This window comes from Podarcis erhardii (genome assembly GCF_964252035.2).
Source record: "Podarcis erhardii genome assembly, chromosome: 11".
Lineage (NCBI taxonomy): Eukaryota > Metazoa > Chordata > Lepidosauria > Squamata > Lacertidae > Podarcis > Podarcis erhardii.
Window position 1 is genome coordinate 41,443,197 of NC_138501.1, and position 16,305 is coordinate 41,459,501.

General features: G+C 39.5%; 1 protein-coding gene across 3 annotated transcripts in view; it reads right to left on the reverse strand.

Annotated features, from left to right (window-relative positions):
* The window catches only part of NIPBL (NIPBL cohesin loading factor), a 125,686-nt gene that overhangs the window by 10,800 nt on the left and 98,581 nt on the right, over positions 1 to 16,305 (reverse strand). For all 3 annotated transcript variants that reach the window (XM_081881314.1, XM_081881316.1, XM_081881315.1), the window contains 17 exons: positions 15,802 to 15,882; positions 14,391 to 14,491; positions 12,991 to 13,129; positions 12,041 to 12,123; positions 10,908 to 11,040; positions 10,178 to 10,321; positions 9,529 to 9,618; positions 7,854 to 8,068; positions 7,635 to 7,737; positions 5,967 to 6,065; positions 5,719 to 5,865; positions 4,985 to 5,119; positions 4,385 to 4,483; positions 2,809 to 2,862; positions 2,297 to 2,405; positions 1,043 to 1,179; positions 11 to 151 (listed from right to left, as the gene is read on the reverse strand). In XM_081881314.1, the coding sequence (XP_081737440.1) occupies positions 11 to 151; positions 1,043 to 1,179; positions 2,297 to 2,405; positions 2,809 to 2,862; positions 4,385 to 4,483; positions 4,985 to 5,119; positions 5,719 to 5,865; positions 5,967 to 6,065; positions 7,635 to 7,737; positions 7,854 to 8,068; positions 9,529 to 9,618; positions 10,178 to 10,321; positions 10,908 to 11,040; positions 12,041 to 12,123; positions 12,991 to 13,129; positions 14,391 to 14,491; positions 15,802 to 15,882 (2,010 nt within the window). The remainder of the gene's footprint in view (positions 1 to 10; positions 152 to 1,042; positions 1,180 to 2,296; positions 2,406 to 2,808; positions 2,863 to 4,384; positions 4,484 to 4,984; positions 5,120 to 5,718; positions 5,866 to 5,966; positions 6,066 to 7,634; positions 7,738 to 7,853; positions 8,069 to 9,528; positions 9,619 to 10,177; positions 10,322 to 10,907; positions 11,041 to 12,040; positions 12,124 to 12,990; positions 13,130 to 14,390; positions 14,492 to 15,801; positions 15,883 to 16,305) is intronic.

The window sequence follows — 16,305 nt, forward strand, 5'->3', positions numbered from 1 at the left end:
TAAACCTTACTGTCATGCCATATTTGATTATAAGCTTCATGAGATCTTCTTCAATAGTAGCAAGGAAAGTCTCACTCGGATGTTCCATCAGTGGCACTACTAATTCTAAAATTTTTGCAACGTTGCAGATCACCATGAAATCATTTTGACTCTACAGAAAAACATTGCATATGGTTAAGCTTCTACACTCTTCATGTTCTGTTATACTACTACGTTATCTGAATAAAGTGAGTAACAATCACTCCTAGTGATCAATTCCATTTGTTTACAAATACACCTTGAATGGAATATTAAAAATTATATTGCAGATAGAAAAAACAGTTGCCAGTATGTGAGTTTAAACAGTTAGCAACTTTATTATAAGTAAATAAATAAATGTTAAACTAGCATCGGCAAGGGTTGACACAAATGGGCATATGACAAGGGCCAACACGCCAACAGAGCTCACTGTAAAGGGCCCCCTAGACCTGCTGCAGTGAGGAGGTAGGCTCACTGGGGGTGGGGCATGGAAACCATCTCCAAAACCTGGAGCTGAAACTGCCCTGAAGCAAACATAAAAGGCATATATGACTAACATGTAGAGATATTTGTCTAATAAGGTCCCTTCTGATGTGTACACACACACTCTGCATGTTATCACACTTTACCCATTTGCCGAGGGAAGTATTGGAGACCATGCAAACTTATTGGGCACATAAGGTTTGAAACTACCCTGAATTAAAGAAGAGCCATCTGCCTGAAAAGGAATGCTTTCTGAGGCACAAGAGGACTATCAACCTTTTTCCCAACCCGTGATCTCCAGTTTGCAAATTTAAAAGCAGCAAGATGTTTGCAACTGTTTCCTATGCAGCTAACCAATATATATAAAAAAGGAGTAAATCAGGGCAACCCCAAATTCCCCTGGAAATAGGTTACCTAGGCCTGGTGCCTAAAAGCCAATAGGGAAAGCCAATAACTTTGTTGCTTCCAATTTTCACTTCAAATCATGAGTTTCATATAACATAAGCAGAGGCAATGTGGGGAAACAGTAGGGAGTACTTACACTGCATTTAGTGGTAAGATATGGCTGCATGGTCATGGCATGTTTGACCATTAACTGGGGCCTGATTTTGCTGAATAAGAACAAAGTGGTTATGCAAGCTACCAAGCAACTTGAATTCACACCCTTATTGTCGGAATCTGAAAAATAAAGAAAAAAATGTAAGCATACATGTATATACATATGCACACACAAACACACTTAACTAATATTCCATTAAGATGTTCAAATATACAAAAACTGTTGTTAGTATTATTTAGTATCATGTGCGTCCTGGATATATTATGGACAATTAAATCAACAAGCAGAATTAGAACCGAAGCTGCTTGCAATGGCCAGGTCCATGTGCTGCTTCCTGGGGAGGGGAGAACTGTGAATATCTCATTTGCCCCCCTTCACCCATCAGAGGGCACAGTGCTACCATCCTCCTCTGACTCGAGGATGAGTGCCCTACTGTACTTCCGTCTTGCAGAAGTCAAAGGCTACAAAATAAGGCAAGGGCCCTTTAACAAACCAGCCAGCTCCACCAGCAAGGTGTAGATGCCTTAGGAGGAGAATGTTTCATCCAACAGTGCCCCCTTGGAGCTGTCTATTATCCTGTTCCTGTCTACTTTCTGGTTTGACATGACAACATCTGCTTCCCCTGCAACACTCAAAGCTTCCATGGGAACATTATTTAGATGGGTTTTGATCTCACAAGTACAGAACTATTGCAATTCAGTTTAAGACCATAAAATGTGCACTGTGTGCTTCATTTTGTAATGGATATAGTTCTGAAGGCTGGGTCATAAGAAGCTTTCGCTCAATGTGAACAGGTCCTCCTGTACCTGCTTTCTAGCTACACAATCACATGATCAAGTGCATTTCATTTATTGAATTTATCTGCCACTCTTCCCCTCTAAGGGGACCAAGACAACAAACTCACCCACAACAAATTTTAAAAAGCATTCTAAAACAGTTACCGTTAAAAATACCTAAAAGGTTACAGGTAAAAATATTTCATCCAGTGATCTCAGGCTGGCCCTTACAGTATTCTTTAGCCACCAAATGCCTGGGTAGACAGGAATGTTCTCCAATTCCTCCTGAAAGCTAACACTGTTGGAGGCACACACCTCACTACATGAGGTTTATATATGAACACACTTCTGCAATAATTCATACAGTCATGTGGAAGGGTAATTTGAATTCCACCTGGAGCTCTGCTACCCACCAAAAATTCTACATAGCTTATGAATGGAATGTAAATAACTGTTTTACCTGCCAGAGATTCTTCATACTTCAGAATGTGTTCAACCAAATTATCCACAAGCTGAGTACAGGCTTTCTTTACAGGCTTATATGAAGCATCTTCTTCAGATTTTAGCAACTACAAAGATAAACAATATGGACAATGTTGATACTCATGGATAGATTCTGAGAATATACAAGCCATCTTCATAAGAAAGCATGTAAAAATAGCAAAGAACTATATTTCTGCCACACATGGGAAGCAACTGTCAATAGGCCAATAATTTGCAAGCAGTGCATTGGAGCAAAAGAAAAGTGTGCGTAGTGGGGTTGGAGGAGGGTGACTTTCCTCACACCCTCCTGGCAACCCCCCCCCCCGAAATGGCTTCCCAAAAAGGTCTTGCTCCCATTTGTGAAAGCAACCTCAAGAATCCACCTTCACCTTCAAATTCCCACTCCACAGCCTACCCCATTCAGTATAAACCTCAAACTGAGGGAGTTCCATTTTTAGAAAAAAAATTGTTATCTGAACAGTTACTTACATTTTGAAGAAGCTGTTCAAACCAATCATACCCTGTATCTCTACAAGCTGCAACCTAAGAGAAAATGAAAATTCATTTACATGTAACTTTTCTACAGTAACATATGTGAATATTAAAACATCAATAAGAAAAGGTAAAGGACTCCTGGACAGTTAAGTCCAGTCAAAGGTGCCTATGGGGTGTGGCTCTCATCTCGCTTCAGGCCAAGGGAGTCAGTGTTTGTCCACAGACAGCTTTCCGGGTCATGTTTGACAGTGGAATTTGCTGCCAAGGAGTGTGGTGGAGTCTCCTTCTTTGGAGGTCTTTAAGCAGAGGCTTGACAACCATATGTCAGGAGTGCTCTGATGGTGTTTCCTGCTTGGCAGGGGGTTGGACTCGATGGCCCTTGTGGTCTCTTCCAACTCTATGATTCTATGATTCTATGATTCTATGTAGCCAGCATGACTAAACCGCTTCTGGCACAACAGAACACCATGATGGAAGCCAAAATGCACGTAAACTCCATTTACCTTCCCACCGCAGTGGTACCTATTTATCTACTTGCGCTAGTGTGCTTTAGAACTGCTGGGTTGGCAGAAGCTGGGAGAGAGCAACGGGAGCTCACCCTGTCACGCAGATTCGAACTGCTGACCTTCTATCGGCAAGCCCAAGAGGCTCAGTGGTTTAGACCAAAGCGCCAACCACAATAGTAATATACCAAATGTAAGTTTTTTCTAACCTTATGGCTATTGCTTTATGTTACTGTCCCTTCACTCTGTCTAACCTACAATATTTTTGGAGCAGGGATTCCTATTAGGCTCTGTAAAGTGACATGCTCATTCATAGTACTAATAGATTTCTGAATAGCATCTCAAATATTTGAAACACTATCTAGGTTCATTAATCATCATTAAGACCAACGCAGACCAAATATGTTTTTGGAAACAATGTCAAATAAACACGAAATCTGCTTTATATAAATGAAAACTATAAAAATATTGTAAGTACAGTGGTACCTCTAGTTATGAACTTAATTCGCTCCGGAGGTCCATTCTTAACCTGAAACTGTTCTTAACTAGAGGCGTGCTTCCACTAATGGGGCCTCTTGCTACCACTGTGCTGCCGGCACACGATTTCCGTTCTCATCCTGGGGCAACTCGAAGTAACTCTTTCAGGTTAGTGGAGTTTGTAACCTGAAGCATTTGTAACCTGAGGCGTTTGTAACTCAAGGTACCACTGTACTGTAGGAGTATTGTTAAATTCTCTTGAAAACATTCGAATCCATTTAATGTTATGTTTACTTAATCAACTTCAATCCTACATACATGCTATACTAAAATAGTTGGATCAGTTATAGGGAACCTCACAAGACCCAGAGTATTTTACAAGTATCAAGAGAGATGTGTGCTACAAACTGCAACATTTGCTTAAGCGCTACAGCATGAGAACTCTCAGCCTTCAATGAATAAACCAACACTAGGGACAGAGTATAATCACCAATCATGTCAAGGACAATAACAAAATTAGAACATGTCAGATACAACTCAATTTATCACAATTGATACATTAGTCAATGCGAACAATAGAACTCTCATACCACATCTGTAATGTTCAATATTTTCCTGGTCATTGCTTCTTTGTCATTATGGGGAGTTGGAGTAAACCACAGCTTCTGGAATGTCTCATTTACCAGTTTCTGGAAATAAAATGGATAGCTATTGATTAGGTAAAAGTAGCTTGCCACCGTCTCTAAACTACCAACAAGAGTCTACAAAAAGCACAATCCACTAGACACACATCACTAGCAGCTCAACTTGAATGGAAGGGAAATCAGCACCAATATAGCCTCAGTCAAGCAACCTCCACCTTGCTGAAGCAGCAACCACCCACTGCTCACAGGAGATCCAAACACTGCTTTTGAAAAGTGCTTTAATCCCTGCTCAGTCCCACTGTCCCGGCTGCACAATCCTGTTACTTGCTGGAAACATGGCATGCTGCTAAGGCAAGATGTCAGCTGATGGGCATGAGGACAGGGTTTAATCCTGCCTTAGCAGCATGCCATGACTTCAGCAGATGGAAAGGTGGGCCTGGTTTGAGGGAAATGGCCTCACAGGCAAAACTGGAACCCCTGCCGACCAAGATGGGCCCACAGGTCAGAGGCTGCTCACCCCTGTAGTGAGTGATTTGTTTACTGTACCTTAATGCCTTCTTCATCGTTGACTCTGCGAATCATTTTCACACACATTTCTGTAATTTTGGGAAATGTTGGTTGTTCAATGCAGATATCCCTAAGAATCTTTATGACTCTTTTTCTGACACTAATACCAGTATCCTGAAGAAGCAGAAGAAAGAAAAAATTTAATACTGGAAAAAAAAATAAGCATGTTACCCATCTTACAACACATAGGGCAGCTATAATAAGCTGATTAGCAACAGATAACGAATATAATGTCTATTAAAACATGACCACACAGTACCATGATTAATAAACTAAAACACTTAGTGTAAAATCCTTACAAATGGAGAAAAAATCTTCTTAATGCTCACTATCGCCATTTGAGATGCTTGTCAGAAACTATGTTTCAAAAGAGGTGAACAGAGGACCATCATATTTATTTTCATTATAAAGAGCTATGTAAAAATTGAACTTATAAAATATAACAGGCTCATCACAGCTATCTGCCAATCACCCATTCCCACCACCCTTCTGAGTAATACCCCTCCCCACCTTCTCACTATATAGAAGGGTCTGGAAACTTCTGTTTCAGTGTATCTGAAGAAGTGTGCATGCACACGAAAGCTCATACCAAGAACTGACTTAGTTGGTCTTTAAGGTGCTACTGGAAGGAATTTGTTTTGTTTTGACTATGGCAGACCAACACGGCTACCTATCTGTAATTATAAAATGTTAGTATTTAAAAGTAGCCATACCAGTATTCGCTCAATCAGCATGTCATAATACTGTTCAGCAAGCTGTGGTCGACAAAGCACAAACCGACCAAGTAATTCCACGGCTGCTTCTCGTACACTAGTGGAATTGTCCATCAACCGTCCATGGACACCACGTTGCATGTCAAGCTATAAGCAACAAGCAAGAAAGAAACACAAAGTGAGGGAAACCATAAAAGATGCTTGTGAGAAAAATATGTGTATGGTTACAGAGTGTTTTCTTTGTTTACCCTGGCTAGAATGCTGGGATCTACAGCAACAACCTCAGACAAACACTTCATGGCTTTTGTTCGAACAGCAATTGCATTTTCACCAAGCACACGCAGAATCTAATAAGAAAACAAAAAAAAAAAAGGCATTTTATTTGCTTTTGAAAAGTAGCAAGCAATGTTTAACGAACAAAAATGAAGTGAGGAAACATGCTAGAATTGAAGTAAAATGAAAAACCAGCTACCAGAAATCTAACATAACCTCACCAAAGGGGCACTCAGTCAAACATATTAATTGCACCACCCCATTTCACTCCATGTGAAAGGTCCACATGTTTTGCCACAATTCAGTAGCCAAGCCATTATTTGAAATAGCCAATATTCCCCTCCTTCAAATCCTTGAACATGTGCACACTTGCATATGTGGAGGACTGGGGGCAAGAGGTGCCTTACGTCTTGCTGACATTTGAAACTGGCAGAAGCAGAAAGTGTTTGCCTGCTCCAAAGCCCAGCTTATTCCAAAAGGAGACTGGGTGGGGCACCCTGTGTCCCACTTGATTCACTTATGGGGTGGGCAGGTGCATCCATTACCTGTGTCACTTTTCAAGAATGATGTAAATTGAAGACCACTCCAGAGAATATTACGGCTGGCTGAACTGTAAGAGGGTAGGATTTTCATTGGCTATCACAGAGAAAGCACTTCCTCCTCACCAAAGATGCATGATTTTGGGGCCAGGAAAATAAACTATCCTGTCTATACCACTGTTGGGCAGATGCAGCAGTGCATTGGAACTCACTACAGTGAGCCTTGGCTGCTTGTATCAAATATGGTCAGGAAGAAGGTAAAGAGAACATCTAGGCCACAGCACTGAGCCTGGGTGAGGGACATTTGCCCCGGTAAGTGGATTTGTGGAGGGCCTGCCCCTTGAAATGAATGGAGGCTGTGCAATAGCAATGTTAGGTGGATTGTGCCCAGAGTGATATAAAATATGACTGCTTGCTTGTTGATAATGCCTTCGTTAAAGAGGCATCTAAGTATGTGTTTTCTTTTGATTTTTTTGTGATAATTTTGGATCAAGTCCTCCATAGTAGCTATTTAATTATTCTTTCTGCTTTTTTAATCCACTCTGGTCAAGAACCACAATGAAGGCCAAAAAATTAAACAAAGTAGGAGTACGCTTGTATTTCTGGAGGCCTAACGTGGTGACCCATTCAAACATGCTTGCATTCCTATTAAGTATTAATATAATCAAGCTACTAAATTACGACATTCATCATGGCAGTACCATGCACTGCAAGCAAACTACTAAAACTATTTTCTATTTTGAGTTATTAAGCTGCTCTACTATGATGTGTGAATATACACTTTATGAGGTAATATCCTTAAAATTCAAGAATGCAAATAAAGTATATGTAGGCAAAGGACCATTATCCTTTTAAGACACCTTTTTAACTTAAGGTTCTTGTTACAAAAATGCAAAGATGAAATAAAGAGTTCAAGGAGGTGTGAAATGCATGCAGGATAAAGAAAAATGTTGTGGAATTGATACATAATTATGGAAGCATGTGGTGTTACCACGACCTATTAAATACCTGCGCTTAACAATGAACAGATATTGCACACTACCGCATAAGCGTTTGGAACCAGGAAGCCAACTGTATTTCACTAAGACTTCTGGCACAGTTTACCTGTGTCAAATAAATATCGAAGCTCTGGGCAAACGGCCTCATAGAGGCCAAGTAGCGAACAATCAAGCAAGCATCTTCATAGTCCACAGTATCAGAATTCATCCTGTAATGAAGTGGTAGAATATTACTTTAGCATTTGCTTATCAACAGAAGAATATGGCGATACATGAACACCAAATGTTGTTTAGTAAATAAAAATGAACTATCTGTGGAACTCACCTTAATGTACTGAACTGAGAAGGTGCCGTTTTAATGATGTTGCGAAGAAATTTTTTGCGACTTTCTGCTCTGTGCATGATTTGTCCCGTTGTCTCGATTTCTTTTGCATGGTGTGTTCCTTCAGATGAATCATCATCCTTCTGAGTTTTCATTGCTTTCTCAGTCTCCATAGTAGTGTCCCGAAACCACTGTGCTATATAAAATTTCCGAGAAAACTGGTGCAGCAGGAGAGAGTGTGGGAAAATAAATCCCAAAAAGGACAATGTCAGAAAGTGTTTCATTGCTCATACTGTTTGTTGGATATGCTTATTTAGTATATTTTTAATTGGTGAAAGATGCCTTGAGTATTTTTACAGCAACGGAATGGAGGGATATAGATTTTCGTCAATAAGTAAGACACTAGTATTTTAGAATATATTGATCTAAGTTCTTGTTACTGGAAATGAAGCAGGGCATTTCCATATTCCAAGCCAACTACATTTTGAATTACATATAGCTGAATTTATCAACTGTATTTTGAGTTGCATATAGTTGAATTTACTCCAAAGTCATTTTCATGTACAAAGTCATTTTCATTTTGCAAATACACTTTAACTCCTGGATTATTTACACTACAAAACATGATAAAACAATTATAAATTGATTTTTAGAGTCTATGATAAATGAATGTGTTCCTCAACTGCTTATTAAATGTGACCATCATAAAAGTGTTAGGGCCTACTCTTCACCTACCCAGAGTGCCTCTGTCCATGATAATACAGAACTGCTTACATGATAGGAAGCAGAGTCAATGACAAATTCAACCTGGGGTCTTCTGAATGTAAAGCATGTACTATGCCTTGAGATGTGGCCCTTCTCCTTTATGGGGAATATACCACAGTTGTCATTGACTCTGCTTCCTATCATGTAAGCAGTCCTGTATTATCATGGACAGAGGCACTCAAATGTAGTTCTGTCATCTCTTTCTTAGGTTATATTACAACCCCACAAACTTTAAAAAGAAAAAAAGTATTGCCAAATTGGAAGAACGAGCATTTTTATACTGAACAGTGGTGTAGTGGTAAATTTTTAGTGCAGGAGCTTGTCAAACTTCCTAACACTGGGTTTGTATGAAGCAGAAAACAGTTTATAGTAAAAAGAGGCAATTTGCATGTAATACTAAAACACTGACATGTAAAGCTCAGCAGGGAAAAACACTAGAGTAATACAATTTGCCAGTTTTTTGCCTCATATCAGAAAGCTACAAGTAACATGAACTTTATAATTGTTGGTATCAATCTCTACATAACCTTTTAGATGTCCATACATCTATATGTTTAACTTTTGATGCCTGTGTATCTAACTTAGTTGCAGTTTCAAAGTTTCAAAGGCAGTAGCCTTTGTGCCACCTCCTCTATTGGTGTGCTAAGGGAGAAAGGCTTAAGGTCTCCCAAGACCTTACTCACTCAGCTTAAAAGGGAACAAGCCAGCACATTTGCAAGGTAGGCAAAAGACCTTCCTTTCCAATACAGCACCATGGTGTGTGGGTGGGTGTGCACGTGCATGTGATTTCTTTCTGCAAACTTTGGCCATGCCCAACATGGACATACCACCCTCAAGGGGTTGGCCTACAGTTGATGTGGCCTTCAAGACAGAAAGGGTTAAGCAGACTTTCACTTAAACAACTACAACATACCACTAGTGCTGCATCAGTTTCTGTATTTTCTTCCAAATAATCTAACAGTGCCTTTTGCAGTTGCTGGATTTCATCATCCCCTCCTGAGACCTGTAATACACAATATATTTTAAATAAAATTCACCCTTTCCAATATCAGAACACACTAACTTGGATCAATTTGATCTAAACACACTTTAAAGTAAACAAATTACAAAACACACCGGGAGCATCAATATGTCACACACAACATGTTAACACACAACAAAAATAAAAGGTATCAAACAAAGTCGTCATACGCACAATCAATTAGTAGCAAGTGTGTGAAACACCATCTCCCAGCAAACCTGTTGGGCTGCTCCTTCTGCAGAAATTTTTTATTTTGCCATGAAATTAAATGTTGTCTCTTCCCCCTCACCCTCCACATCACCCCAGCTAACAGCTGGATGCTCCCAGAGGCAACTGCCACAAACTTATATTTTAAGGGTAAACTAATCAAAATGAGAGGTCAAAAGCACTCTTGATTTTTGAGAGTAACACAAAGAAGAAATCTCACAATGCTATTTTTCTCATCAGTGTTTTGTATGGGATGTTACTCCAAATATTTTATGGACACTAATCTCTACACTGAAACCTGCCTTAAAATAATCAACAATAACTTCACTCAAACCTGTTTTAAAATTCGAGCTATAGATCCTTGATCCATTTTGCTAGTGACTGCATCTTTCCGCAGCCGTGCTGCTACGGTACCAAGATAGTCGAGTGATGCCACCCTCAAAGCCATCTCTGTAGATTTATTACTAAATTGATGGACCTAAGAAAACGAAAGAAAAAAAATATGTAAACTTCATTTTTATTCCCCTCACATTTCAAGACAATATTGCTTGATCCTCTCCTACAATAATGGGAAGAGTTCAGTAACATTATTTAGCATTTCACATATAATTCAGGCCACTTCATATCAAAAGCCTGAACTTCCCCATCCTCTCTCCATTTGTAAGAAAATTTCTTCTGCTTCTCATTTAGCATATCTTTACAGTTGACCAACATTAACTCAAGGATACTTCAAACATAGCTTTTGAAATCTGGAGTCCATTTCTGTAACCATGTTTAACACTGGTGAGACTTAACATGGAACAGTGATAATAGAGCAGGAGGGAGAAGAATTCAAAGTCTAAAAGAAGAAATGGTAGGAAAAGGAGTGAAATTGCCTGTTCTTCATCCCTCATCCTAGTTAAGGATCACTCTTATATTAAGTCTGCACCAGCTCAAAGCACATCGCACTGCATGCAACAAGCAGATTCAGTACAATAAGACTATTTTCACAACTTACATCAAAATAAGCAAGCCATTATTAAAAGTGAAGCAGAATTATTGCTTCAAAAATCCAAGCATCTTACCAACAGTCTTCCCAATAGACTAAGTAGTAACTCCGCAGCTGGCCACTCTGGTTTGTTGACCGTGGAAAGGAGATCCTGAACAAAGTTCTCAAAGAGTGGCCTATAATCTTCTTCCCCTTGCTTGCTACCACATCTGTTTGAAGAAAGCAATGAAAAGGGGAAAATAAGACATAGTGAATTCACCTTTCAATCAATCCTAGATTTTTCTTTTACATTTTAAGTGAGAATTTTCTGGCACTATATATATAATCATAAATGTGGAAGAATATAACAGTAGCAAGCCTGATAATCATATCTGGGAAAAGAAGTATGCCTTAACATCCTTTTGATGCCAGGTTAATGAGCGCTAAATATAAAAGCACTCACACATTTTTGCCTCCCCGGAACAAGCCCCTCCCAGTTTCACCATGGACAAGCTCATAAATGTCAAGAGTTATCCGGAATTGAGGGAGGGACAAAGATTAGAGAAACTATGAGGGAAGGGTTGTTTATGATGCAGAAGTGTCTGCATGTAGTCCTAAAAAATAGATTATTGCCACTGAATGCCAGCCACTGAATGAGTGTTTTGGGTTGATTCTGAATGCCTCTGGACATTTTGAGAAGGAAAGTCCCAATGTTCCTTTCTCTGTGTAGGCAGATATCCAGACTGTGATAACTGTCCAACAGATCTGACATTGGAGCATTTGATGACAGGGATGCTGAGGGAACTGCAGCCCTGATGGAAAGTACAATGATGATGAATTAAACAGGGATGTGTTCTGCTTTGTATGCTAGAGGAATGCAAAACTTGATCTACTAAGCAATGGTGGAAGTAGATACTTCTTTCACCAGGGAGGGTGGAAGGAAACAAAAAGGCTATAAAATTTTCTGAACAATGATGTGTGTTAGATGTCTATTTTGAGAGCTCTGAACACAACCAATTTATGCCATAGGTCTTTGGTAGAGTGGGATAATTCCTGATATTCTCCAGGGAGAAAGAAAGAATTATAGAATTGTAAGAGTTTAATAAGGGAGGTAAGGGTAATATTTAGCATGATCCCTGCCTCTTGAGCAAGTGGAAGGAGACAAAGCCCTGCATGGACAGCAACACAGAAATAAAACTTATAACAGATGATCAGTTGAATTCTACTCACTTCTTGAGAAAAATGGAAAGGAAGTTTTGTGCTGTTCTCATGGCTGTTTCATATGAGTTTGTAATGAGGACATCCTGGTCCACCTGAAAATGAACACAGCGCCTGCTTACTGAATGTGTGTTGTGATTTATGCAACAGCAAGTATAATACATACGTTTCTCAACTATGAACAAGGAGATGCAACCCTGCAATCACTTTTGAGTCTAATGAACATGAACAATACCGTATTTACTTGAACCTAACACTCACCTTTTTTGGACAAATTACACTGTGAAAATTAAGGTGCACATTAGATTTGATGGCACATTTACCATATTGGCCTGAATATAAGCCACACCCGAATATAAGCTGCACTACGCGTGAGGCGGGCGCTGTTTGTCCTGTACTCCTGGCTGCATACCGCAGGTTGCGAATCTAAGCTGCACCTTAACTTTTCATGGTTGGAATTTGGGGGGAAAGTGAAGCTTAAATTCAGGCCAATACAGTACATTCACCAGCAAATACTTTTTTTGGTTTCAATGTTCTGAAAATTGAGGCGCTCATTTGATTCGATGGTGCATTAGACTCGGTAAATACGCTACTTCATTATCTTAAAAACAAAATATAATTCACTCAGCCAACGAACAATGTCATCAAATAACTTAACCTCAGTTAACACAGTTAATTGAATATTCATTTCTCACAGTTCTTTCAGTCTATCTGCTCTGTTGCCCAGGTTCACTTTTCTTCCTCTCTGATATATTGTGTTTACTTGCTTCCTCTCTCTTCAGTGCCTTTTCAACTTCTCCTTCAAGTGTCACCAACTGAGATTTCCCCCTTTGCTCTTTCCCCACATTCCATGCCCTACCCATCACTGGCCCAGCATTCCATGAATTCATGATGATAACGGTAAGAACTATATGAACATATGCTAAATACATATATCTTCATAAATCTAAAGCATTTTTCACCTTCTTATTTGACTCCTCTTCAGAATTAGAGTCCTTCTCGCCTGATGGTAGATGCACAACACACTGAATTAGTTGTAGCACCAGTGCAGTCACCATTTGAATATACATAGGTTCACCATCAGTGTCACTGCTGTTCAGTCTGTTGAAAAACACAAACCTATTTTACTAACGTTAAAAATGAACCCAGTGAAAAACACTAAAACCCCTGGCATTTTTTTCAATTGGCTTCAATTATTACAATGATCTCAAATCTTATTCCCACAATAGAGATGTGATTTTGCATTCAAACTAAGCAATAAGCTTCCCCCAAAGAGCAGTACATTTCTGGAACAAAAGTTGATCCAACAGAAGTGTATCACTTTACTTTGAAGCTACATGATTTAAACCAGGGGTGGGAACTTTTTTCCTCTACAGCCCAGCTTGACTACAAGCAAGGTTGTAGAGGAAGACCCCTGACAAAAGCAGGACTTGGAAGTTGATGCTGAATTCAAGCCCCACTTTCAGCATGTGAAACTGCATGTGAAAAGCAACTGCATGTGAAAGCTTTGAATCAGGAACCCCAGTGGAGATTGCAGTCATCACCCTTGAGCTATGACAGCAACCCACACCTTCAGAAGGGATCAGCAGCTCCCAAGTGCTATGGAACAACTGGGAGTGCTCTTCAAGGCTTTTGGTTGTTCCTTTGCAGTAATGTCTCTACCTGTCCTAAACCTAATACTGGGTGTAGATACAGATTGACAGGAGGTGTATGGCATGGGGAAAACAGCCTTGTAGGCCAAACTAGACCTGCTGGGTCTAATTTGGTCAGAGGCCAAACTTTCCCCATGCCTGATTTAAGCATTCCCGCCTCACACTCATACATCTCCTTCCTTCAATGTTATCCCACCTTTCTTTTATAGCATTCAGAGTGGCATGCTTTGCATGGCTTGATCCTATGCTATGCTCCACCCCTCTTTTATCATCTCATCAAATCTGTGATGTACGTTGGGCTGTAATAGTAGCTAGTGCAGGTCACCCAGGGAGTTTCATGGTGGAGTGGGGATTGGAATAGATGCTTGCCTAGTCTTAGTCCACTAAACCTCACTGGCATTTCGTTAACCAATATTCAGTTAAGCCATATTAACAAAAAATCAAGCAAAATCAAGCAAAAAGTAGGGGATGGTAGGAGTTTTCCCTCATCTGACATTTGATGTGTTTTCTACTCTCCCAACAGCCACAAGCCTTGTATGCAAAATCTGAAATTGCACCTTAGATTCAAATCCCAACCCTGCAATTATGAAGACATAGTTTGGCTTAGCATACCCCTTGAAGCAGGCAGTTAACAATAAAATGTCTTAAAAAATACAGACTTCTTCAAAAGATGGGAGGAGAGGGAGAGAGAAATTAGCACTGTACATTACCTGAAGTTCCTCAGACTTCGTTTGCTGGTTGGTAACCTTGCAAGTGAAGTGAAAATTTCTTCTAATATCAACTGCCTATGCTTTTCATATCTTGAGAAGACCTGAAAAAAGATCATTATGGTTATTATATGTATTTTATTTCCTGTTTATTTTGCTGTCCAAAATACAAAACATATTACAAACACACATACACACTTATTAAAACATAAAGTTATTTTCCTATTACCAATCAATATCTATAGCCAAGAGGTATGAATCCAGAAAAGTGGTATTAATGTAAATGTATTAAATGGTTTAAAATTATTTTGGAAAAGGTACTACTAACATCAGTTTAAAATACCAACTCAAATTGTTTTCTAAGTAAACTTTCAAACCTAGTGAGGCTCACCAAGTTGTTCACACACTGAGCCATCAGGCTGGACAAATCACCGTACTTTTTCATGAATAAGACAAGGTTTTTTTACTCTAAAATAATGTTAAAAATCTGGGGTCGTCTTATACATGCATAGTGCAGAGGGGAGATGGGCTATTGGTTGCAGCCACGAGCAGGAGCTTGTCAACGGTGATTTGGTGGGTGACTGGTGGCTGCGGCAAGGGCTGCTGTGGATTGGCTGTCGCTGCGGCAATTGGGCGTGCGAATGCCGGCTTCTGTCAACAAGTGAACAGACGCTTTGTGGCTTTGGCGACACTTGCGATTTGTAGCATTTGTAGCATTTGTCAGTCAGGTTAGTGATTTTTGGCACTCCCCCCAAAAAAGCTCAGCAACCCTAGGCAATCCCCCCCCCATTTTCTTACATTGGAGTCCCCCCAAAATAGAGGTCGTCTTATACATGGGGGCGTGTTATACATGGAAAAATACAGTAGCTGCTTTAAAGCTACTGTCCTAATCTACACTGCTTCAAAAAAAATTAAAAATCAGACCAATCTGCATTTGCTATAGCAATGAGATTTCTCTCTCAGGGATATCTCCTTGTAGGTTTTCAGCTACTCTCAGCATGCCCCAAATCAAGTTAGTGTCCCATCATAGACACATCAGACATGGTCTCAGTAACATAATTCCTTAATCCTTGCCTACTATCAAAGCAATAGATTTGTTTGATCGGCAGTGCTCCTGCCATCATATCCTTCCTTCTAACAATTAAGGTAAATAATGGCGTGAAAGATCAGTGGCGTTGTTATACTTTTCTCACAAACCAGCAGCAATCTGGGTTATGAGGCAAAGCTTAGTGAGAAGTAGTTCAGTGGGGAAAAGAACCTGTTGCCAGGCAAAGTTAGAAGTGAGGGCATGATCAGGACCAGATTAAGTAATTCATGAAAGCCACCCACCACAAAGGTTCCTTTAAAAACCAACAACACCACAAGAAGTCATTCATTTCTGTACAATTAAATATTGGTTAAAAGGTGTGCTTACTGCAGTGACAAGTTTGATGGCGCATAACTGAAGTTCACTGACATTTTCTACAAAAAAAGGTGTTATCCCCATTGAAGAAACCTATTAACAGAAAAGGAAATATATACATAAATTCTCAAAATGCTTGAAAAACGAAAATAAAATCTTTTCAACAGAAAAAGACCTCTGATCATCATCTTTTTAATTGTGTTCTCCAATTCCCATACTAGTCGCAGTAGCATACAACAGGGATGAAAAGGACCTCAGATTTAAGACAGAAAAACACATTTGTTTTCCTTGGGTATTTTGTAGTTATTGTTCTTCAAAGATTCATATATTTTCCATATCATATATATTCATAACTGACTGTCCAAGTTGCCTTATAAAATAATTTTTAAAATCTAGTAGCTTAAATTTAAGAAGTTTCATCATTACTGCTTGTAAAAGAAAAAAAATAGCCACTGGAGAAGAACTTTAGACCTGTGTGTGTGTGCAGAAGGGGAAGAGAAATCTGGATAAAATGGA